This window comes from Ictalurus punctatus, chromosome 14, assembly GCF_001660625.3.
Source record: "Ictalurus punctatus breed USDA103 chromosome 14, Coco_2.0, whole genome shotgun sequence".
NCBI lineage: Eukaryota > Metazoa > Chordata > Actinopteri > Siluriformes > Ictaluridae > Ictalurus > Ictalurus punctatus.
In genome coordinates this window covers 3132156-3158455 of record NC_030429.2, presented here as the reverse complement: position 1 = coordinate 3158455, position 26300 = coordinate 3132156, and the positions used below count along the sequence as shown (strand labels likewise).

The window sequence follows — 26300 nt, the reverse complement described above, 5'->3', positions numbered from 1 at the left end:
TCTCATTTACCAACAAACATCACTGTGAAAGACTGTGCTAGACTATTTAATGGAATTGCAATTTCACCGATTCAAGTAGTTTTCCTCAAAAAAGCACAAAATAACGCCGCAAACTGCATCACAAATTTAGAAAAACTCTGCAACAAAACCAAGCGTTTTGGGCTGCAAGAATCACCAAAAACTCAGAAACCCTGTACGGACTGATTTCTTTACAGACATACAAACATTTTTCTGTACCGTTTCCATTTTGTTGTTGTTGTTGTTGTTGTTGTTGTTGTTGTTGTTGTTGTTGTTGGAAAATCAATGTTTTGAAATCTATAATGTTTTTACTGCCTTAATAACGCAGACATCATTCAATTAAACAAAGACGACACTTGTATTTTTTTTATTATTATTATTAGGATGCCTAAAGCTTTTTGCACAGTACTGTATGTTGTCTAAGCAGGTTTGGGCTGCTGCTAATTCAGTACATTGAACAGAATATGTAATGAGCCAAACTTAACCGTTTTTTCACTTCTCACAGCTTTTTGTGCAGTTTTCCCTCAAACGATGCATGCATGAAGGAAAGATGCAACGTTTGCAGGGTTCTGCATGCACCGTGCACAAACTGACCGTTTAGGCTCGTACATGTTTCTTCATCATCATGATCACAATAATAATAATAAGAGGAAGAAGACGAAAAACAAGAAGAGGGCGCGGAGGCTTAGTGGTTAGCATGTTCGACTCACATCTCCATGTTTGATTGCTCTGTGTGTGCGGAGTTTGAGTGTTCTCCCTGTGCGTCAGCTTAGATCCGTCAAAATTCTGTCGGTTATAAGACTTTTGAGTTTTCATAAAAATGCAAAAATGTATATTTTCAGTCTAAGTCACTTTAAGGCGAATCTTTTGCTGAGATTTTTTGTTGTACATGTCTGAACAAATGTGAGCCTGGAGAAAACAATTCATCAAAGCTACATGAGCAAACATCATCAGCTCAAAAGATGAAAACCACATACTTCATGGACACTCCTGATACAGGCCTGCAATATTTTGGACGGATTATTGCCTATAGAATTACATAATTGCCATTTCTATATACTGTACCATATAGAAAGTCATCATCCCGCGTTTGACCTGATGTATGCGCGGTGTGTCGTTTAGTCCTGCGTGTCATAAAACACATTATAAGCTGTTTAAACTTTTACATAGTCGTATTCTGTTATTAATATTTGAGAGATGCAGCACATTTGATACAGAACTGATTGGATTCATATTTTTTCTATTGGTCACGTTGTTCTTTTTTAATATTTGTCATGTAATATCAGAGAAGGAACGGTCACATGACCACCTGCACCTGAATCACGTTCATGTTAACGAGCACTTATGTGTACATTAGCCACAGTTTGCGCTGCACTCCTTTCTTTGCCGTCGTCTCTGTTGCTGTGTTTATGGCCTTTGTTTCACAGTTCGTCCTGGCCTTGGTGTTTTGCCACAAGTTCTATAGCTACTGTTTTGTGTTTCGTTTGTATTTATATTGAAGCTAATCTGCACTTGCGTCCGTCTCCGCCTCCAATCGTGACAATATTACTCCTTCTAAATGTCATTTTATGTCATAACTGTGGCACACTGTATGTACACTCTTAGAAAAGTGCTCTTTAATGCTACTTCAATTAATTTTTTGTACAATTATGGGTTCTTCGCTTCTTCCAAAGGAACCCTTTCTGATAGTGGAACAGTTGTTGGGTTCTACACAGAACTTTTAAGTTCTTGAGTTCCCCCTTACAAGAACAACCGAAGAACTCTTCAGGATTCTACTGTAGATTTGAACTTTTTTTTTCTTCTAAGAGTAAAGCAGCATTGTAGTTACAATATATTGTAGTATTATTAGTCCACAGTTCAGGACATAAACATTTTGAGACGTCTAAAGATTAGGTTTTACTCCCAACATTTTTCTTTGGGATTTTCTTATAAGGTAGACAAAACTGGTGGCACACAGTGGTTGCAGTGTTGTGTTAACAGACAAGCACTTGTCATTTCACACATGAGACTGAGGTTGGCTCAGGGTTACAGCTATGAATAAGACGGCTTTTCATTGGTATTCAAACAATATTTTACCCTCAGCCCAAGCATCATAAGTAGGAGGCATATTCAAATGAATACCTTTGCATACAAGACAGAGAAAAAGAAGGTGAATTGTTAAGAATGTGTTTGTTCAGTGGAGAGGAAAATGAGGCTATTAAGCAAGTCCATTTGAGCAATTCTGAGTTATATAATGAATTGTAAATATTATGTTTGGACATTAGTGATGTGCATGGCATGTGAAACAGCATCGGTACAGCTCCCGGTTGTTTCTTTTTCTTTTTTAAGCTAGATACTGCAAATGGCTTTTTTGTCATGTGAGATGTGGTTTGAAATAGAAATAAATAAACCTGTTATAAAAAGTGTTATGGGGTTGTGCTGCTGTCATGGACAGTGAGAGTCACTGTGTTGCAGACAGCCAACGCCCTTAACTGGGAGCCAGACCATCTGGCATTGCGAGGGGATCCCGCTTCTGGAAACGACTGTTACTCAATTACGTCTGCTACTGACTTTGGCACAGTTCTCTCCTTTTTTGGTAGTTTTGGAACTAAAATTTCTTTATGCCCTTTCACTTGGGTAATTTCCACATGTGTACTTTTTCTAGCTGCAGCAGTCAGCCAGGACAAAGCTTCCTTCTTGTAGTAGTCCAGTGACAAATAACCTTGCTTTCTTTTGCACAGTTTTCCTCTTCCACCCTGCTGAACCACCCATTCTGTCTGAGGTGGGATCGCCCACTACCTTGTAAAGAATCCAGAAAAAGAAATGTTCTTCCGTACAAACCACCTCAAAGTCTGGAGAAACGAAGGTGGACCGAAGTCATAGTTTAAATCCAGTACCCATTCCTAGACCTGTTTGATTGAGAGGAGAGGAGAAGAGAGAGGTGTGTCCACATTTCTACTTTCCCCTATCATAGCCTCATCAGTCTGATGACACAGTTTAGAGGGTATGTTTTCTCTAATCCCAGGATTTAAAGGCTTAATTTACTCTAATGTTCATGTATTACGGGGAAATTAGTGTGCTTGGAGTGATGTTTAGGCCCGCAACGACCAGGGACAAAGTAATAGATGGACAGACAGACCACCATCTTGATTTAAGAGCAGCTCTGAGTGAAAGGCTGCCCTCTGGCATTGCTGAGTATGTGTAAGCCTTCAAGCTTTCTATAATACAGTAGCTCTTCACACATCTGTACAGGATTCAGGCAGGAAGTCCAATGCATACACACAGATGCACAAACACAACTGCCTCGGGTAGCTTCTCCACAATGCTGTATTCACCTTTTCCTCACAGATCATGAAGGAACAAACTAAGTATTATTAGTCTCAGGGGCATTCATTTTGTACATGCATGATCACTTGGGCACACCACACTGTGAAATCTGTGTCTGTGGTTTCACACACACACACACACACACACACATACACACACACACCTAACTAATTTCTGCTTGTCATCATCTTTGATCAATGGCACAATCTTTTCTATTCGTTGACCCAGACTAAATGATTCTCTTCCATTATAACAAATCAGCATGTGAGAAGTTACTGCAGCTGCCAGATGTTTAGCGGTTTGTAGAACTGCTGACGAAAGGCTAACAAAATCCAGACAAGCTGAGAAGAAATGGTGCAAAATGACCATGAAACATGGAAACAGTTTGATAACACGCATGCTTTATTGACACATTCACACAGCAGATGAATGCACTATTATTTAACAGAATAAAGCTTTTTTTGTGCATTGATTTGATTCATTTTGGAAATATAACATAATAATAAATTATTAATACACTATCTTTACCCAGAGGTGCTTCACATTGAAGGATGCTTGACATCAGCAGTGGAAAGTAAAAAACTACATGTACACTTGCTTCAGTAATTGAGTTACATTAACAGTAACAGTACTGTTTTTGAGTATAATTCAGTTTAAGCAATTCGGGACAATTTCAGGACACAATTAAAATAAAGCGATTTCCTATATACGAGCTAGCCAGAAGTTTTGATCCTTTGCAGTATTAAAGCTCTGTATTAAATATTAAGATGGATGTTTGGTAACAATTGTTTGTTGTGTTAAATGTACATAATTGCTGCTTCAGCCTATAGGAAATGCTCAGGATAATGCATAAGTGTGAAACATGTATGAATTAACATGAGTTAGCTAGCTAGTTAACTACAGAACCTAGCAAGCTACTGAAACCCCAACAGCTACCATTAACTTTCTTTATAAACAGTTGATATTGGTGATCACTTCAGAGTAGCTCACTTGGTTGGTTAACATTATTGTTTTTTTAAAAAGAAAGTTTAGTCCTCAGATGAAAATCTGTGGATAGAAAATGTATAACCTCCAGGCAGATTGTATATTTTTTGCTTCCTTTTCTGTTGATTGCAATAAAATGTAGCATGAAAGCAAGAGACAAAAAAAAATCACACCTAATTGCAAATATATTCACATGATCAAGGCATGGAAAGGATCCTATTCATGTTAATCACAGTAATCACTTGATTACTGCACATTTCAAATTTTCAGATTCGTAATGCCATATCCATCCATCCATCCATCCATTTCCCACTTATCCTACACAGGGTCTCGGGGAGCCTGAAGCCTATCCCAGGGGACTCGGGGTACAAGGCGGGGGACACCCTGGAGGGTGTGCCAATCCACCTTAGGGCACAATCGCACACAAACTGGGAGAGGAAACCAGAGAACCCAGAGGAACCCCCCGAAGTATGGAGAGAACATGCTAACTCTGTGCATACAGGGCGGAGGCGAGATTTGAATCCCCATCCCCATCCCCAGCAGTGCGAGGCAAACGTGCTGACCACTAAGTCACCGTGCCCCCTAATGCCATAGCCATGTTTTTAATATTGCTTTCAAATGCCACCACAAGCTTGAAGAATTTCAATAGTAGAGTGTTTTCTGTTACAAAGAAATGTCTCAAACTGAGGAGTATGAATTGATGAAATCATGACCTCATGTTCAGTGAGCAGAAAATTGATGATCTATGAAAATCTCACGATTATCTGTCAGTTCTCTCTGAGAGACGGGTCAAGCCGAGATGAAGTAAAAGGCAAAGCAACGTGCTTAATAAGCAGGCCATGTGTGCTAGAGGCTGCTGATCCGGTTTCTTCTAATGAATGCTAATAGATCTGCTTGAATGTATGTCCTTCTCCATCTCACCCCCCCCCCCCCCCCCCCCAACTGCAGCAGGCACACCTCAGAGCTTCCTATTAAGCGACCGTGAAATTAGAAATCACAAATTAGACGCAGGAAGTATTGCTGTTTCTCCAGCAAGCCCCTGAATGTGACAGAATACATCAGAATCTGCAGCACAAATTTTAATAATGTTAAAGAGCTTCGCAAATTGATACCTCGTGTCGTTTGTTGGTAAATTACGTTTAATAAATAAGATGTTTTCTACCTCCTTGAGAAAAAACATGCTCTATAAATATTCCCTGAATGCTGTTAAAAGTCATGTTCGCTCTGATGGAATATTGAGTATGCCTGTAGTTTGCATCTGATTAGAGTGACTCCACTTTTTCCCACTTTAGAGACCAGCTTGAAATTCACAGAAAGGTTACAGGAAGACAGCAGGTTATTTTTGCAGCAGGTACAATAGAATCTGTGCAGCGTGATTATAGCGCGCGAGTTCTGCACTGTCAGTCAAAGTTGAATGCAAAATCTGCTAAAAAAAAAAAAAAAAATTGTAAGGAATGATAAGAACATTGCGTTTACTGTATATTCACTACGCACAAACGAAATGTCACTCATTTGCGTCTATTCACAATTATTGCTCGATAAGTGTGCATGTGCAGGCACTTTACAGATCTCTGATATTTTTATTTCATTTAAAAGAACATGTATAGATTCATAATTGAAGACACAATCCTGATTTCGAGTCACTTAAAAGCTTTTTCGACTCCATGTCATGTAGGACGACGTGCAGTATTTTTGCTAGTGCTCCACCCTGCTGGGGGTTTGGAAGACTACAGGCCAGTGTTTGACCATTGAAGAGACATATTTAACATTAATTACACATGTAGATGTTGACCTGCTATGGCATTACTGCCTGTCGCACCTCCTCGGGAGCTCATGGGATTACCGCTCTTCCTTCAGCCTTACCACCACTGAAAAAACAGATAACAATGTTTGATGAGATATTTAACGAAACCGTTGTACAAGAATTACTCGGAAACACTTTTGTCGTGTTCTCTCAGCTATTTCTGGGTGTTGTGAGATGTTGTTCCTCCCAGCAACAATAACATGGAAATAAAAGAAGTAAGAAGTGAAACCATTCGACCATGAGGCCATTCACAAGAAGCTGGTAATTATAGTATCAGAGCAATGGTGTTATAGTGTTCTTCTTTTTTTTTTAAAGATAAGTGCAGATATGTGGGTGGGGTGGAAAGGGGGGGGGTCTTGCTGTCATATAACTATCTAGTGACAGCAGATGACATACAGATGCACAGGATTGATTGGGTTGTTTATAGACATACTTCAATCCCTTCTAATCTTTCATATTATTCACGATTCATAAGCACTGAACATGACATTTCCAGCAGATTATATCCACCTTTGTTGTCTTGTGCAAACTGTTCAAGGTGATATTTCTATCTATCTGTCCCCCACAAGCGATGCTTATCCCAGTGTTGTAAATTCAAATAAATCACATATTAAGAAATGTCAATGCCATGAGGTACGTATAAGAGGGTATAAAGCCAGTCAACCTGCAGAGCAATCCCCCACGAGCAAGAACATGAATCTGAATAACTCTGTGATCTCGTCTACATAATATTTAAAACTGTGTTTATTGCTGCTTTATATGCGGACGTCTGGCAGCCATCTGCAGGTTGTGCATACTTCTGTCTTCTAATGAACATCTTCCTGTTAGTAGAGAACAGAACAGCTGTCTGAGTGCCATGATGGATGCCTGGGAGTTGATAGACACATATTTTGTACTTTTTTTTATATTGTACATGCTGTATATGTTTGCAGTTGCCTAGCCATGGGAATAATAATAAGAGGGATGGAGACATTCAGAATAGGAAAATGGAAATGGGGATTTGAAAATGAGTGGCTGTTACAAGAATGCTGGGGATCTCGGATTCCTAGCTTGAGCGCATGTTTAAACCATGAATCGAAATGTCCCAGCGGAGTGTGAGCGTGAGCCACAGCTGTGCAAAGCTAACAGAGGTTGAAATGTAGCAGGGTGCTCTGTCACCTCATATCACAGCCTGATAAGGTGTGTAACTGCGCACACTTTAAAGGGGAATGAGCCATGTACACTCGGTGTGAATTTCTAGGGAGTTAACTTAAATTAAATAAAATCTCAACTGTAATCTTTCCTGTAAAGCTTACCTTATGAGAATCAGTTGAATAGCATTTCTAGTTAAATCCTGCTCAGAAGTCCTGCTATGGTGTTGTGTTTATTTAGCACGTATTATTAATTAATTAAGTCCACACTTAATAGTTGCAGCCTGTAAAATCTGAAGCTTATTGCTGAGTTTGACTTACCTTGGAAGTACATCATTTACATCATTTTCATCTGTGATGAGTGATGTGCATTTACCTTCTCAAAACTGTACAGTGTTATAGATTTAACAAGCAAATATGTCTGCATGTTGATGGATCTTAAGCAAATACTAGCATAAACAGTATAAGTAATTTAAAAGGAAAAAGTGCTCGTGTTTACTGTTCATGCTGTGAGCAGCCATGTTGATTTGACGTCACTTGCTGAACTCAGGGTTGAGGAGACCATCTCAAGTTCCTGACTCGGAATTCCATGTCGATGGGGGTTTCTTTGATATGCTCTAGTTGGAGATCGGGTGGCATTTAGTCGAACGCAGCATACGTCAAGAAAAGTCTACAAAAAATATCAGATACTCCAAGGCCTGTGGGCCTCTATATATTAATGACAACAACGTGAGTGGAAAAGTAGAATCTTTCAATAATTTACATGAATGTCAGAGTTTGTAGTATTTGTTACGTCCCCTTTCGGCTTTAATGACAGTGTGCACTCCAGCTGGCAAAAGTTTGTGCAAAACCTTATGATCCATTTTAGATAAAATCCATCAGAGTGTCGTCTGAACACGTGCTTCAATAGAAGAGATTAGACATGAGGACATGAGGAAAATCTGACCTTTTGTACAAAGCAGTTAACATGCTCAATATCACACATTTGCTGACATTTAAATAGGAACCTAGAAATGATTCCGCACCATTTCCAGGTCCCTTTTTAAACATATACCAAAAAACATTTATATATTGTTCATTCAGGATACTTTACATTTATATATATATATATATATATATATATATATATATATATATATTAAAAAGGGATATATATATATATATATATATATCTTATAAAATTAAAGTATCCTGAAGAACTCCTCAGTAGGAACGTGACCTAGCTACCTAGCGTTAACTAGCTAGTTTCTTGATGTATATTTTTGGGAAGCTACACGTGTTTATGAAAGCAATACAAATTGGGCGTGTTAGCTAACTAGCAAGCAAACCCTGTTAAATTCATAGTTAGCTACTTACCTGAGATGACTGCAAAGACGTAGCTCCTCAGACAATCATCCCATCTAACTGCCTGCCTGCAACCACAACCGTCTTGTGTTGGCTTGAAAGGGTGTCTGATTTGATAGTATGCCGCCAAAAACGAATGTGTTTTGAATACTTTTCCAACAGCACAATGTGACCATTTAGAAAACAAATTCTGGCTTGCTCTTAAAAATCACTATAGTCTCCGGCTTTGTTTCTTCATCCAGGAGGCGTGGCTGACGTCAGAGTGACGTGACCCACTCAGGGGTCTGTAGCTGACAAAATAAAGAGTACTGTCATACTGTGACTTAAGATGAATGGTTCCATCAGGCTGTCATTTTTTCCCGAGCTGAGTGTTTATTTTCAGCAGTGTGAGAGAGCCAGGTGGCAGTGGGGTCCTAATGTTTTACTAATGACTGGTTGCGAGAGTAGGAGAGAACTGGGTGTGGTGGAGAAACAGTGGCTCGGTGGAAACAGTGGCGTAAGCAGCTACTGCTAAAGCGGGAGTTCCCTGAACGCGTCAGGGAAGGTTTGGGAGCTGGAGGAAAAGCATTTATGAGCCTCCCTGAAGACAGAACATAAGCAAGGGGCCTAAGCAGGGTCAATCGAGCATCCTGTGCTTTCAGCTGCAATGAATTAAATTCCCATTTTGATCAAATGCACCAGCGTTTCTGCTTATAGATTGCTGTAACTCCTCCTAATGCTAGAGTTATATGCACACAAATACATGCATAGGGCAAACAGACACATGTCTGCACAATATAACAGTTTCTGAAAGAGGTTCCTGCCAAAATAAATAAGGAATAATCAAACGAGTTTAGCAAACAGCAGCAGTGCAGTGGCAGAATCTATTGTAGTTTTCATTCATTTGCGAGCGCTCGGTTATCCGCTGTAGGGTTTTACACACTGTCAACAATACTCTAGAGGAAAAGCTCAGCACAAAGCTACCATTGTCCAGTGTTAAGCTCTTCGGTGATTGTGCACAGTTTGATTATGCAATGCAGCTGCACACAGACACGCTGTGTTTAGTGCAATTAGTGAAAAAAGTCACCATTATTGTCAGCTACAGAAGAAACCTAGCACAAAATGTAATAGGACACATGCGATTCAAGTTTCTAAAATTGTTTAACTTGGGTAAGGAGATCCAGATTTCAGCATTTCCTGCCACTGCTGACCTCTCCTATCCAGGATGGTGTCATGTGGTCCCAGATATTAAGGGTCACAGGGGTCAGAATCCAAGCAGGGAAGTATGCTGGAATAAACATGGATGAGTTCGCTGTTACAAGACACACACACACACACACACACACACACACACACACACACACACACACACACACACATACACAGAGATATATACAGAGATATATACACATACAGCTCAAATAAACACAGCTCAAGCATCTGCCATTGGACGCTTTCACTTCCGGACAAAATCCCCACACTGGAGCTGGAGCTCTACAAACACCCTTTTCGACCCACATCAACCCAGGATAAATAAACATTTGTTTCTCAACCGTGTTTGTTAATAATTACAGTGAATTCAGTGGTACCACCCTGCAGACACATGAGGCGAAACACTAGCGCACCTCTCAGCAGCCCACAGAGAAGCTCTTTGTGCCGAAGAGTCAGAAAGCAGACCTGCTCTCTTTCACACAGTACGCCCCTTCCGCCTGCTGTTTTTCTTATAATGCTGATAGGTGAGTGAGATCATACAGCCGGCACTTTTATGATGAATGTCACGAGTCTCTCAGAGAGGTGTGGTGGAGGTTGTACTGCGTATGCTCACACAGCATGGAGTTCAGCATGAATACAGAGGAAGCAGAATGAGGAAAGAGGGAATACAGTATCTCAGTAGTGTAATGCACGACAGGGCCCCCATGTTCCCCTATTCTTCATATATGAGCTACTGCAATGTAAACATGAAACCCGGTCCTTGCCATGAGTTCAATGTGAATTCGATTAAGGCATGTGAGGTTTGGATTGCTTTACACAGAAAGCAGGGGGAAGGGAAAGAGGTTGTGGAACGGTTTGAAGTAATTTTCTCTCCAGATGGAGGACTTCTCCTGCACCCATCACCTCTCGGCCTTCAATCTCACACTGTTCCACAATCAGCCGTGCGGTTTAATCCAGTGATGAAAAGCAAACAAAAATAAAAATAAACAAAAAAAATAAACAACTCACCTGTGTGTTTGTGTCACACTTAGAAGAAGCATTTTTTTAAGTTTGTGATTTTAATTAAAGCATGTCAGTTAGAAGTAATAATAATCCATGAAGCAGCCCAGAGAATGACCGCTCTCAGAGAATGGCAGCACCGCACAGCGAGTCGTGAAAGGTTTTCAGAGTTTTTTTGTTTGTTTTGTTTTGTTTGTTTTTCAAGTAAGCTTTTTTCTAAATCTGGCAACCTTACATGTAATATCCTCACACAATTCTTTCCAAGAGAATGAAGGTTGCCATATGGATTATAGTGAGACACATATTTTTTTTATTCTACTCATGCCTGGACTCCTCTGAGGATCTTTGGGAATTGGAGCTCTAAGGGATGCTGATCTGGTTTGCAGTTTTGATTTGATGATACTTGGCGCAGACTTCAGGCCGGTTGTAAACCAGAGCCGGATAGAGAGAACAAAACAGAAAACACTCGATCTCGCTATAAAACACCAGCGTAGCGTTCTTCTATATCCTCTTCACACACAGAAAACTACACACTACAGCTGTTTTCAACAAACAAACACCGCCTGGCTCAGTCTCTAAACGTTAATTATTTCTAATAAAGGGGCCTAGTCGATGGTGCACTTCATTATGATTGTTTTATGCGTGAGAATAGCCATGAATCAAGCAGCACTACCACCCCTTCCTTAATTAACTGATTATCTGTTTCATGTCTGAGTTCATTATGGTGTGATGTAACTATTTTGTCTTTGCCTGAAGCTAATTCACTAATTAAGCAGAGCACTCTTTACCATCTCACAACAACTTTCATAGACACGCCACATGTTTGGGAGGGTTTTTTTTCTCCCTAGTGATTGCCTCTGTATTTATGTGAAAGGGCTTTAAAATACCCATTCTCCTCATAGCTCATAGACAAACATGAAAATCTTAGCAACAACAGTCAGTTTGCTGAATACACTGAAGGTTGTCATGCACAGTGGCTCCGTCTAAGTGGTAGTGTCTTATGTGTCACATAATTACAAGCATAGCATCACTACCAGAACAACAAATCAGCAAACCAATGTAACCACTATTTATAGACTCGGGTCCATAACTGTGTCGCATTTACACAAGCCAGTGGTTTGCTTGGAAAGTAAATAGTTAGGGACGGTTGCCATGGTGGGCCTCATAGAAATGTTTTCTTCGTTGACAATATTATAATTTCAGCATCATGTAATATATACAGATTTATTTATTTTTTTAATACCTGAAACAGCTCAAAATGGCTGACTGCTTCCTGTAGCTTAACTGGGGTTGTTTCTCCTTCCAGACATGTGTTAGGAGACTGAAAGCAGCAGGAAGAGCTGGAGTTGGGATTGAGTAGACGATTCATTGAACGCGCATACAGAAAGGCATGCAAAGTTCCTCATAAGATCTATAAATATGAACTGGGCCATTCATCATCCTTCGTAGCTATCAGACCTGGCCAGAGCCAAAATACACACACACACACACACACAGTGTAAATACACCACTTTCTGTACAAAAACCTTGGCGCTTATGTACAAAACTAGGATAAAAGCCTACGTGCACAATTTAAACCCTGCAGCAACATGCAAAGTGTGCATCTCTCCCTTATATATAAACATTTCAGAGAGCAAAAAATGTAAAGTCAGCGCAAAAAGAAAGGTGGAGTAATGAGAAGTTCAGTATATATTCCATTCAATGTAGTAAACTTTGCCCAATTAGCGGTGGCCAGGTTTGTGTGTTCATTTTGTCCTCCCCCTAAACCAGGTGCAAATTAACTCCATACATGTTGCTCAGAGTTATATAGATAGTGTTGCCAAGTGTGTGGCTCCTGCTGAGTCGGGTTGCTGTTGTACTGCCAGCACATTTTCTGTTTATTTGATTTTTTGTTTTTTTTTTATTCATTCTCATCTATGGAAAATGTGTAACAATTCAAAACTATCCTATTGTTGAAAGAACTGCATGTTTTAACACTGCTTGTCAACTTTTACCACCCCAATCTAGTAACACGGGTCAAAGCACACATATCAGAAGCACATACAGTAAATTTCCTCACGTGGAACCAAGAAATTCAACACATATCTGCCAGTACAGTTGCTTTTAGTGGCATTTCCAGCCAAGGCTTGAGAACTCACTGCTAAAAAAAAAAATGGCTTCACCTCATACAGTATTACACTTCCCTCAACTTTATGTGTAAAATTTACTGTGGATGAAAATGACTGTCCTGTTGAGTCGTTTTATGTTTCTCTATGTGTGTTGCTCGCAGACTGGGGAGCTCCAGAGTACAGAATAACTATTTCATTTTGCTTTATTTTATGTCCTTCTGAAGGAAAAACAAATCCCAGATGACTTGATGTGAAAACAGAGCTGCAGATTAGCAGCAGTTCACATTTCTTATGAAATGACCAATCACAATTCAATCACAAAATTACAGTGTGAACCTTCATAAGAGATGCTGAAAGGCTAGGGGTTAACTTCAGTGCATGAAATACCATGTTTCTTCTATTGTCTGTATCCTTACTATGGCCATTTTCACCAATTATTGAAAGATATTGTGAGACATTTGTATAATGTGGAAGGCTTTTCATTCTGTCTGATTTTAAACCCTGATGAAATCAGCTTTTTTGGAACATGTTCTTATGCGTATGCAGGCCATTGAACTCTATGCCTATGTTGAGAGTACATGACGGGGATTTCCAGGGGTCACTGTGACTGCTAGCCTGTAGATTGCGTAGGAGTTTGTGAAATGTGCATTAATCTTTATCCCTTGGCTCAGGACTTGGAAACACTTGCCTATGAGACCTAGTGCTGTTGCTCAGTTTAGTTCACGAATGAAAGCAATGGGAAACAATTCATTTCCTGTGTGTACAATATTGGTGGAGGGCGAAGAGGGTGCTTTTTTTTCTGAAGAGATTTGTGCTGAGCAGGTGGCTGAATTTGCACAGAGTCAGACATCGTACAGCCAAAGCCTGGGAAAATCTGTAGCACTACTGGCAGCCAAGCATCCTCATGGGGTTATGAATCATCTAAGCATTTTCCACACCTCTCCAATTTTCTTTTCTTTTTTTTTGTGGCATCTGTGATTCAATCAGCATACCAGTCATGCATCCATGGTATATCTTAGCAGTTGTGTTATACATTAGCAGCTTACAGTGGATATAAAAAGTCGACACACCCCTGTTCAAATCGTAGAAGTTCTGATAAATCATGTGAGATCTTTTTCCACTTCTAATGTGATATAGAAGCCAACAAAAGTGAGAAAGTGAAAAACATGACCATAATCATACCCATAAACAATAACCTGGTTACATACAGTAAGTGTGCACACCATTTTTAATGAAGCATCAGAATTAACCAATTACATTCAAACTGATGTTCAAAAGTAATTATCATACACCTGTCATCAATGAAGAGATTCTGATTAACCCCAAATAAAGATTACCTGGTTCGACAGGATTTTTTGTTTGTTTGTTTGTTTCTGCTGAAGCCATGGTCCACAAAGAGCTTACAAAGCATGTAATGATCTCATTGTGGAAATGCATTGATCAGGAGAGGGGTACAAATGAATTTCCAAAACATTAGATGAATCCTGGAACACTGTGAAAGCCATCATCAACAAGTGAAAATGGGGCACCACCGTCACATTACAAAGAACAGGACGTCCCCTCCAAAATGCCAAAATGAGGCTGCCAAGAGCCCTACAGCAACATTAAAAGAGCTGCAGGAATATCTGGCAAATACTGATCACTCCCTGCATGTATTCTTCACATCTGGGCTATGGGGTAAGGTGTCTAGACAGAAGCCTCTCCAAAAATAAAAATAAAAACATCAAAGCTACCTAAATCACCCCAAATCATGTGGCAAAATGAGACCATGGTAGAACTTTTCAGCATAATTCTAAAAGATATGTTTGGCATGAAGACCAGACTTCACCCAAAGAACACCATACCCACACTGAAGCATGGTGGGAGCAGCATCATGCTGTGGAACTGCTTTTCTTCAGCTGGTACTGGAGCTCTAGTCAATCATAATCTAGGGAATCATTGATAGCTCAAAATACCAATCTATTTTGGCAAAAAACCTGCAGGTCTCTGTTGGACATCTGAAGATGAAGGAAAAGGACCAGTTTCAGAAGAAGGTCAATGACTTGAACTGGCCCAGTCAGAACCCAGATCTAAATCCTACACTGTAAAACATGGTAGGCCCATTATGTTATCCATCCATCTTCTACCGCTTACTCCTTTTCAGGGTCACAGGGAGCATATCCTAGCTAGCATGGGGCACAAGGCAGGGTACACCCTGGACAGGGTACCAGTCCATTGCAGGGCACAATCACACACACACTCACACACCCATTCATACACTACGGACACTTTAGACACACCAATCAGCCTACCATGCATGTGTTTGGACTGGGGGAGGAAACCGGAGTACCCAGAGGAAACCCCCGCAGCACGGGGAGAGCATGCAAACTCCGCACACACAGAGCCCCAGCAGGATTCAAACCCCGGACCCTGGAGGTGTGAGGCGAACCACTAAGCCACCGTGCGCCCCCCATTATGTTATGTGAACTTATTTCTTCTGTTTAACTCCAATTGTCATGACAAGTTTTGGATATTTAAACTTTAAACAAAGGTTATCTTCAAGCTGAGTTTTCTCACCTTTTTAAGGCAGCAGGTGAACTTTCGTTTCTAAGTTTAACCACCTGACATGTTTTACAGTGTATCAAAAACCTGTGGAATCACTCGAAGAGGGCCGTGCACAGGGAATCCCTCATGATGTAATAGATCTGGAGAATTTTTGCAAGGAATGGGAATGGAATGGAATAAAATTGCCAAATCAAGATATGTTAAGTTGGTAGACTCTTACCTAAAAACATTGAGTGCTGTACTACAAGCCAAAGAGGTGCTTTAACAAAGTATTAGTTAAGGGGTGTGTAACCAGGTTATTGTAAGTATTTTGTGTTTTTTTTTTTCATTAGAATTTTGTTGGAAACAAATTAAAGTTGGAAACAGATCTGACTTGACTATTCTTGGTTTCAATTTTGTACATCAGAAATATTTTAACCAGGGTGTGTAGACTTTTTATATCCTCTATATTAGTTACCTTTTTTTTTTTTCAACTGAATTACTTGAAAGCCTTAGCAGCCACATGCATCATACATCATGCTACCCTTTTTCTGTTTTCAGTTTCATACTTTGGGGATAGCTACTGTCGGATAGATGTGGTGCAGGATCTGTCAAGTTTTCATCTGTCACTCCAGTTTAAGACAAGCAGACGCAGTGGGCTGCTCCTCCTCGCTGCTGGAAACAAAGACTACCTGTCTCTGGAGCTTGTGAATGGAAGGCTACAGGTGAGAAGCACAAATGCATTGTTAAAGAAGTTAAAGAACAAACAATATTGTGGATTATATATATATATATATATATATAATCTTATCAGTCCTTAAATTCTTACTGTTTACTGGTATCTGATTATCAAGTATTTAATTTGAATTACAAACATAAATCAATTACATTTCTCTTATAGAATTTTTTTTATTGGTCTTCTTAAGTACCATTTACTCATTTTGTCTTTTATATGCCTAGAAATTTGGTTAGGGTTGCATTCTATTTAATTAGACTCGTATGTTTTCCCCATCACATATGGATAACATCTCTCCTGGAGTTGGTGTGAGCTGAACATCCGAGTTTATATCTGTCAGCACTTAAAGAAAATATTTAGACTCAAGGCCAAATAACACCAGACATATGTCTGAAGTGATTCTCTTTTTTTAAGCATCACATTACTCCCAATGCCTTAGAAAAAAAAGAAATCAATTAATAATAATAATAATAATAATAATAATAATAATAATAATAATAACAATGTTTGTATTTGTGCTTGCTTCCACAGGCAAGAATGGATATGGGATCAGGAGAAGTGGTGCTGAGTTCCTCCTCTGGTGTGCAACTTAGCAATCTTATAGATCACCGTGTTTCTCTTATGCTACAAGCAAACAAACTTGTCATGATAGTGGACGGCCTTTTTCCGACATTTGTTGACTTGCAAGGAGAAGAGGAGGACCTTAGCATTGATATGGGTTTGTTCCTTGGAGGCGTAAGAGATTTGGATGTTGAGTACCTCAGCACTGCTGTCCCCTTCCTCCGTGGCTGTATGAGCGACATAAAGTTCGAGTCTCATCAGTTTAATATTTTGTTATCTGCTGCAACTGTCTGCCATGACACTAAAGAAGACTGCAGCACTGAGTTCGAAGCAGGAGATGGGGAGGCCACCAGCTTTATCAGTCCAGACTCCTTTGTATCCTTCCCAACCTGGACCAGAGCCAACACTGGTTCTCGCAATATGGAATTACTGATGAAAACTACTATCGAAGATGCTTTGCTTCTCTTTCATCCAGGTCACGGATCTGATTTCATTGCTTTGGGTATGACAGGAGGGTACCTAAAAGGTGTGGCAAATCTGGGCAGTGGCATAGTAATTCTACACAATGTGAAAGTAAAGCTGGATGATGATCAGTGGCACAGGATAAGAATGCAGGTTGAGCCAAACACTTTTGAGATAATAGTGGATAGTCAGTCTGTCTCTGTTCCCCTAAATGGATCAGAAAAACTGGACCTTGTGGGAAATCTGTACTTAGGAGGTATCCAGGGAAAAATGAAAGATGTATTCCGTGATGACTTCCTGACTCATATGGAGGAGGAGATAACATCTGAGTCTTTCATTGGCTGCTTAGGAGATTTCAAGGTGAATCAGAAAGGCAGAAGCCTACAGGATGCACTGATTACCAAAGATGTTCATGTTAAATGTGAAGGAGAAGATTATGACTATTCCAGTTATGACGAATTTGAAACGACCACAACTACAGCCCCACCAGGTGGAACATCAGATGAAAGACACTGTTTACCAACTGAGGACATGCCAGAAATCTTTCGAAATGTCTCTAAGCTCTTGGATGTTACCCCTCTGCTGGTTCCAGAAAGTGGAGAAGCTTTTATTGATATAAGTAACCTTAACCCAACACTCAATCTGAATGCTGCAGGAATACGACAGTCTCAAATTATCTTCACCCTTCAGAATGATCCTTGGTTTGGGCTTATAGACATGAACATCAATACTAGGCGCACTAAAAAGTTTACTCTCTTAGATGTGGTGAATAAGAAGATTAAGTATCTTCATGATGGCAATGAAAAGTACGGTGATCAAATCCAACTAGAAGTGGTTGCACATGGTTCCAACCTCCCAGAGTGTTTGAAAACTCCCCACCAATACATGCTCCCAGTGGAAATTCTCCCTGTCAATGACGTACCCCAGCTTAGTGGTGAAGACATTGCAATTACAGCAAATGGACGCACTCGCTTAAGCCCCAACCTTATCAAAATAGCTGATTCTGATAAGCGCTGTGACAAGTTGATTGTTACCGTTACTTCAGATCCAAACCCTCATGGTTACTTAGAGAATTCAGAGCACCCTGGTAGGGACCTGAGAGAGTTCACCTGCAGACAGCTCAAGGCTGGACTCATTTACTATGTCCACAGAGGAGGCTCAGTGGATGGACTCACTCTAGAAGTTTCAGATGGTAATCAGATCAGCGAGTCCACCTTTAGATTAGCAGTAACTCAGCCACAGATGAGCCTGGTGACGAACACTGGACTACGTCTCATTCAGGGTGGAAACTCCACCATAGGGATACAGAACCTGGCTGTGTCTGGCACACCTAAAAATGTAGATATCATATTCAATGTTACACAGCCTTTGAGATTTGGAGAACTGCATATTATTGCACATGATGGTGTGCCAAAAAGAGTGTCACAATTTTATCAGTCTGATCTGGAGCAGAATAGACTATTGTACACTTCTACAACGTTAGCTGATCTGGAGGACACAGAAACAGAGTATATTCATTTTAATGCTAGGCTTGGACAGTTCATTCTTCCAAACAACACATTCATAATTAAGATCATGCCTGCTCAGGTAGTAATGGCAAATATTGTCCCTATTGAAATTATATCAAGGGAGCCAAAAGTTATCAAACCATCTGAGTTAGAAGCTATAGTAAAAGGGAAGAATATTGACTCAGGTTTTATCAGATACATCATTTGGAAGCGTCCGACACTGGGTGCCTTGATGTTGCGGGATAGAGATCTGTCAGATAGAGACAGTTTCACCCAACAGGATATTGAGGCTGGACATATCCGTTACAGACCCACAATCCACAGGCCTTTTGATGATGAGGACAGTTTTCAGTTTAAGGTTTTTGCAGAGGATCAGTACTCTCCATTATACACTTACCCAATCAGTGTCAGAGCTGATTCTAATATCCCTGTACTAACCAATGAGCGACTGCTAGTACTAGAAGGAAATGAAAGTGTCCTTAGTAAGGAACACCTCTGGGTGCAGAGTCCACAGTCCACAGACTTTGTGTACAGGATTGTACAAGACCCTATGCATGGACATCTCATACGTGACTCCCCTCCTGGTGTGCCAAGGTTCGAGGGTGCAGTTCGAGTCTTCAGTAATGAAGATATACTCTTAAACAGGCTTCTCTATAAACATGATGGCTCAGAGATCAGCCATGACCAATTCGTCTTTCTTGTCTTTGAAGTAAATACAGGTAGCAGTAATGTGCAGACTGAAGGAGAGGAGGTGATCAAAGGAACATTTAACATAGCAATTCAATCCAGAAATGATTATGTACCTCAGAGGGTCATTAATAAACCCTTCCATGTGGTAAGAAATGGTCAGCGTTTACTGACCACTGATGACATTCTATTCAGGGATGACGACTCCGGCTTTAACGACACCCAACTGGTTTATGTTCGAGTCGGAATTCTCTCCGGTAGCATTGTGTCTTCTGCAGACACTTCACAACCCCTCTACCGTTTCACACAGGCGGACCTGAGAGATGGGAAAGTTCTGTTTATCCATCATGGTGCTGACCGGGATCTGTTTCAGCTTCAAGTGTCTGATGGATTGCACAAGACCACAGCATTGCTAGAGGTGCAGGCAGGTGAACCATACTTGCATGTAGTCAATAATACCATGGTTGTCATGGACTACGGCAATACCAAGACTCTGGACACCAGTCTTCTGGGCACAGAGTCCAACATGGACATTAGGAGTGCTTCAGAAATCATATATGATATAAACACTCCTCCTCATGATGGCAGGATTATAGTCAGTGGTATTGAGGCTACTCGGTTCACCCAGGAAGACCTCAAGAAAGGTGTGGTATCCTATGAGCACAGTGATCAGAGCCTCCGGTCCACAGACTCGTTCACCTTCACTGTGCATGCAAAAGACATGTCTGAGAAAGGCACTTTCAGAATTAAGATCTTCAAGCAAGGATATTTGTCTGAACCTCAAGTTACCTTCAATAAAGTGATCATTGCATATGAGGGTGAGCATTCTGTCATCGATCAGGATCATCTCACGGTAAGGATCTATTTGACTCCAGCTTGTTTGTAACTTAATTTAAAATGTTATGATGACTTTTTTAATAATACTACAGTTAATGGGGTATAAAATGCTCATTAGTAGAAAATTGGAACTTGTTTTTCTTAATCTTTCATGTTACACCATTATGCACTATAAACTCACTAGTGTTAAAGCCTAGAAAATCAATTTGATTGTAGTTTCATTAAAGTACACTTTTGATATTTCTGTATAAACTGTGAAACACATACTGTATGGGAATCCTTAGATTAAATCTGTTGAAAGGCTGAATATATTACCTCAGTGCTTATTCTGACCTGAGTGTAGTATATTAGCTATTATTCATTTTTCTTGATTCACACATCAAAGCAAGTGCAAGATTTTAATCTCATTAGGTGATAAATGGTGGTTAATCGGGTGCAGAAGTAAGCTTGAGTTTGTCATATATGTGAAACCTGATTCATTTCTATGAGGTCAAATCTTTGACTAATGTTAAAAATATGATTTCAAGCACGATAATTGGAGTAATAACTGATTGAACTTTCTTTTTGAATCACATTACCTTCTCCTTAATATTAATCAGATTCTTGACATGCATTGTAGCAGGAATAAAATAGATCTTGGTTATAATTTCTATTTCTAATTTCTTTCCCTAAAATCTATCATTATAAGCTATGCCTCATTCCAAATGGAAGAGATTGAATTATCTGAATAGTTTTTATTGATCTGAAAAGAAAACATATATTTGGAAGCGAAACACAGATTACATTTGGTGATTTTTATATATTAACGTAATTATGTGTGAGAGTAACTAGCAATTTAATATTGATGTTTTTTTTTCATCTAAAGGTCTCGAATATAACCCCCGCTATGTTTACTAACACACACCATCCTACCTTCTTTCAGGTGGAGCAGGCTGACATCTCGCCTACTGAGATAGTGTTTAGCATTAAAGAACCTCCACGTATTGGCCATGTGGTCAAACTGACCAATGATACTGAGAGCACAGTGTCTCCAGTGCTGGACTATGTCCAGTCTTTTACACAAGAGGACATAAATATGGGCACAATCTTGTATGTGTCAGCCTCACTACAGGGTCAAGACATGTTCACTCTAGATGTCAGTAATGGTTTCACCACAATCGAGGACCTAGAGGTGCAGGTGGACATCATGCCCCGGCTCATACCTGTCCAAGTGGCCAACCTCACAGTGCGGGAAGGAGATGCTGTGACTTTCACCGAAGACATTCTCAACATCACACATCCTTTCTACCGGTCCTTTCATATAGAATTCCTTATAGAGGAGGCACCTCAACATGGAGAGATCAGATATCTGCACAGGGGTGACGATGGGCTTGTGACTTTCAGCTGGGATGATGTGAGTACATTAAATTTGTTAGTACTGTGCAGTGCTGTGTGGATTTCACCATTTTGTTCTGGTTTCATACCTCTGATCAGACCACATAAAAGCAAGAAAAACTGAGGATGTTTTTGGATTGATTAAAAAGATGAGCAGTGAAACGTATATTACTTGAGACAAATGAATTCTCTCTCCAGATTAGCAGTATCGTTTCGGACAGCGAGGCATAAAATAAAAAAGCATTTTTTAAATCTTAATTATAGGCCATTCACCGAATAATAGTCAGTGAGCCAGACTTTGATCATGCCAGTTGTTTGTACTGCAGAGCATTGGCATTCTTTGTGCTCCAGCGACAAAAGGAATCAATGTCTCCTCTCTTTCTTCCTTTCTGTTTCTTACATCTCTCTGTTCACAGTGATCTTAGCGCTTTTTGAATCCTCTCAGAATAGGCTTTGCTGAGGCTGCTAGCTGTGTGATGCTCACCGCAGTGGTCCAAAGGTCTGCTAGTGGAAAGAGTGAGAGTAAAATGACTGGTCTCTGGTGGAAAAGCACTAAGTGCTGAGCAGTGCTGGGCCTCAGGGAGGTGGTTAGACACTGTTCCTAACGGTAAAGCGCGGGGCTTGGCCTCAGCTCCTTCTTTTGGTTTAAGAACCAGTGGAAACTCTGACGGAGATGTCCTGTTGCCCCAAGCCAAAATAAACTGGCCCATATAATCCTATAATAAAGCATCCACACACAGTTCTCACTGTGCAGTACCAGCCTGTCAAAGACTCCACTGTGAGGAGGGACTGTATACGCCTGATCAGGAGAAGTATAAACCTGCGCTTAGATTGGATTCAATGTTTGAATAAATGGAGCAGAACAGAGAAATGTGAACTGCTCTGGAGTGATTTCTGTCCTGAATAAACATTGTTCTGGTCATATTTGAAACCAAAGTGGATTTTATTTCTAGGATTATTTTTATGTACTTTTTTTTTTTTTATCAATTAGAAGGTTTTCATGAGAAAAACTACAAACTCTAACTCATCCCTAACCTCTGTAATTTTTCAGATAAATAGACATTTGTTACATATTTGCAAGTGTGAGAACCTCTTGGTTACATTAGGGCTAAATGTCAGGGTTTCGAAGTACCTAAAGAATTTCACACCACCAGACACCTGGAAAGCTCAACTAAACACTCTCCAACACTTATAGACAAAGGAGTCTACTGATAAAGTGTACGTTTTTCATGCTCTATAGCATGCTTTTTGTTCTGTCTTTAGAGAGTGCTTTGGTCCATAATGCCAGGAGTTGTAGATGACAGAATTTCAGCAACACTCTAAATGAGTTCCACATTGAGAGGGGGGAAGAAATTGCAGACTGGCTCTGCAAACAGCTGAAACCTGAGAATAATGGTCCCTAAATGAGAGAAGCCTGTATCGTTCTAATTATCAGGCATCACTGAGAATTTCTCCATTCACTCATGTGGGACCAGTGGCTCTTTTCATGCTACTGTTCTGTACATTTGGCTCAGGGAACTAGCAAATCAGGGCAGTCGCAACAGTTTGTGTGTTACTCAGCAGACTCCTACTATTAGGCTTGGCATGAGACTTAACAGCCACTAGGACTTGGAATTCATGAGTACAAAACAGAAAGAGTCAACTGAATGTGTCAAAATAAGTAGAGTCGGGGTTTTTTTTCTAAAAGACCAGGGTGCCAGATAAACACTCACAATCAGAGAAAATACTAAGCTGTTCCCTTCTTGAGGAGGCAATCATCTGGAGGCCATTTAACTTGAACACAGCACTGTGTTCAATCTGCTATTGCGGCTATCGCTTCTTTGTAGCAGCCCCGGGACAAAAGTACACCAACACATCAGCATTAAATGCCCGCAATAAATGTTTATAAATGCCAGGCTTTGGCTTTATATCTGCATGAGTGTGCTATGATCATATATTACGATTATAGTCCAGCACCAGTCATTAGAGATATTCCCATGATGCCATGTTGTATGGTGCATACTAGCTAGTAATATCAGTTTATTGCTACTCTAATACGTTCTTGAATGCAATGTATATGATGTGATTGTTAAGTACTATTCATCTTTGTTGTACGTCTTACTTTATTGATCTGTGGCTCCTTACAGTCTGAACATTATTATTATTATTATTATTATTATTATTATTATTATTATTATTATTATTATTATTATTATTATTATCAGCAACATTATTATTATTATTATTAATAATAATAATAATAATAATAATAATAATAATAATATTACTATTATTAATAATACTAATATTATTGTTGTTGTTGTTGTTATTATTATTATTATTATTATTATTGTTATTATTATTATTATTATTATTATTATTATGAGGATGTTTGAGTTGGTTCAATGATATTTATTTACTGCTTGTCTCTATTATGTTCAGGTGCAGCAGGGAACTGTCTACTACCTTCATGACGGCACAGAGACCACAGAGGACAGTTTCACTTTCTCAGCCACTGCTTTTGAGTTAAATCGCAGCAGCTTCTCCATCACCATCAGCATCACGGTGATCCCCGTCAACGACGAGGCGCCGCACCTGAGGCACAACACAGGCCTGGAGGTACAACATTAAATATCTCAGCTCCTCTTGTTCAAGGCCCCTCATATCTCCAAAGCCTTTCTAGAATTAAAGGGTGACTCAGAAACCTCAAAGGCTCTGGAGCAGATGCATGGTCGGAAAATACCGATGGGAAAGGAGAGCGTCTTTTTTTTTTTTTTTTAAACGTCGTCTGTGGTCTCACATCAACTTAGTAGCTCATATTTTTGGAAAACCATGTCTGTGACAGGAATTTGGCTTTTAGGAGATAGATCAAGCCAGCCAATCATCATTCTCCATTACTTTCCCACAGAATGTGAAATAATGATATGTCATTTTTCCATCCATACACAGTGTATACTCAGTGTTTTTCCCCTGCTTGCTGCTCTCTTCTTCTCTCATGTGTTCACTTCTTCTCGTCCTCGCTAGCTCTGCTGCATTGATTTAAAGCAGGAAACGGCAGTGTTGTCTGACCTACAGCAGATGATCAGACATGATGAATAACATAGTGGTGACACAGGATCAGGGCCCCAGATCCTGCCCAGTCAGACTCCAGCTGGTATTCATTAGAGAGCCTCCCTCCAAACACACACTCAGCAACCTCTCAGTCTGCCTTGTGTGCTTCTCTCAGCGAACGCTAAGCCTCAATCATACGCCCATCTCATCTTCTTCACATGCACAGATACAACCGGATCGCTCTCTCTCTCTCTCTCTCTCTCTCTCTCTCTCTCTCTCTCTCTCTCTCTCTCTCTCTTACATACACACATACTGTATGAACACACTGCATGTTCTCATTCCAGCAGCCTGTGGAGTCTCTGCATTATCTAAAATCTAGGAAACCCAGTAGTTCAATCAGACACTGATTACTAATTGCTGTAATGATGGCTTGTTGAGTCTCTTTCAAGCACGGCCCTTCTCCCACTGTGAGCTTAAATTAAATTTGCCGCACAGCTTTTGAGCCATGTTATATGCGTTATACATTGTGTACGAATACAAATTTCCAGCATGATTGGGAAATAAGTTTTGACGCAAATATATAGTAATGCTGCCACCAAGTGGTGGAGGATATGCACTCCAGGAAGGACATGGTGACATTCACAGGCACTAGACGACATAAATCCGGGGTGTTTAATATGTAGCGATACTAGTGACACGTCCAGGCCAGTTCTAAAATCGGAAAGCGGGAAGAGCAAGGATAATATGACTAATCCTGAGAAGTATTTAGCAGCTTGGTTTGTTTAACAAAGAGAAAATATTATATTTTGTTATTTTCCAAAACAATTGATGTTGTATCTTGGTGAATTTTTTTTTGGAATGTTCTAATATGAACTTTTCTATGTTTTTTTTTTTTTTTCATAATCTGGGTTTCCCCCAGTGCATGTTATTGTTGGGTAATGTTTCATCAGGATTAGGAGACGCACTAACGCAAGCACAAAGATTTATCGATTAAAATGAATATCTGTGTATCATTTAAAGGGGCATCCAGGGTCATAGAGTACAATTGCAGGTTAAGTTGGAGTGACAGCATTTGGATTTTGTATGGTATAAAAGCAGTGGACAAACTGTGGACACCGTGGACACCTGATCTTCTACATTGCTCAATGGACCAATCCCTACAGACACACTTGAAAAATCTAGAGGAAAGCCTTTCCAAAAGAGTGGAGGTTATTATAACAGCAAAGCAGGGATTACATGTGGATGGGATGTTCAACAAGCACATGTGTGTGTGATTCAGGTGTCCATATACTTTTGTCCATATAGTGTACATGCAAGTTTTTCTCCTAAGCAGCTCAGTTCTGAACCAAACAAGTATTTTGGCTGGAATTTCAACTGTTTTACAATTCACCCACTGTCACTTTGATGGAGCTTTCAGTTTCAGACAGATAGTTTTTATTCTAATTTTATACCTGGACAACCAACATGAAATATTTTGAAATATTTGACTTAATGTTGGTTATCAAACAACCCCTGCTTTTGGAAAACTCCATCAGTTCTTTGTAAATATAATAATTTGTGCTTTTTTATTTGGTAAATCCAGAAATCTGTGTAGGCAGCATGAAGGTCCATGGCTCCAGCATCACTGATATTGAACTCGGGTTACTGTCTGAGTTTTTGTTCCTGTTCTCCTCATATATGTGTGGGTTTGCTCTGGGT

At 39.9% G+C, this 26300-nt stretch overlaps 1 protein-coding gene across 1 annotated transcript in view; it reads left to right on the top strand.

The window, feature by feature from the left end:
- cspg4 (chondroitin sulfate proteoglycan 4) overlaps positions 1-26300 on the top strand; it is a 48856-nt gene that overhangs the window by 10494 nt on the left and 12062 nt on the right. The window contains exons 2-5 of the mRNA XM_017486149.3: positions 15969-16132; positions 16675-20214; positions 21121-21591; positions 23994-24170. Coding sequence (XP_017341638.1) covers positions 15969-16132; positions 16675-20214; positions 21121-21591; positions 23994-24170 — 4352 coding nt within the window. The remainder of the gene's footprint in view (positions 1-15968; positions 16133-16674; positions 20215-21120; positions 21592-23993; positions 24171-26300) is intronic.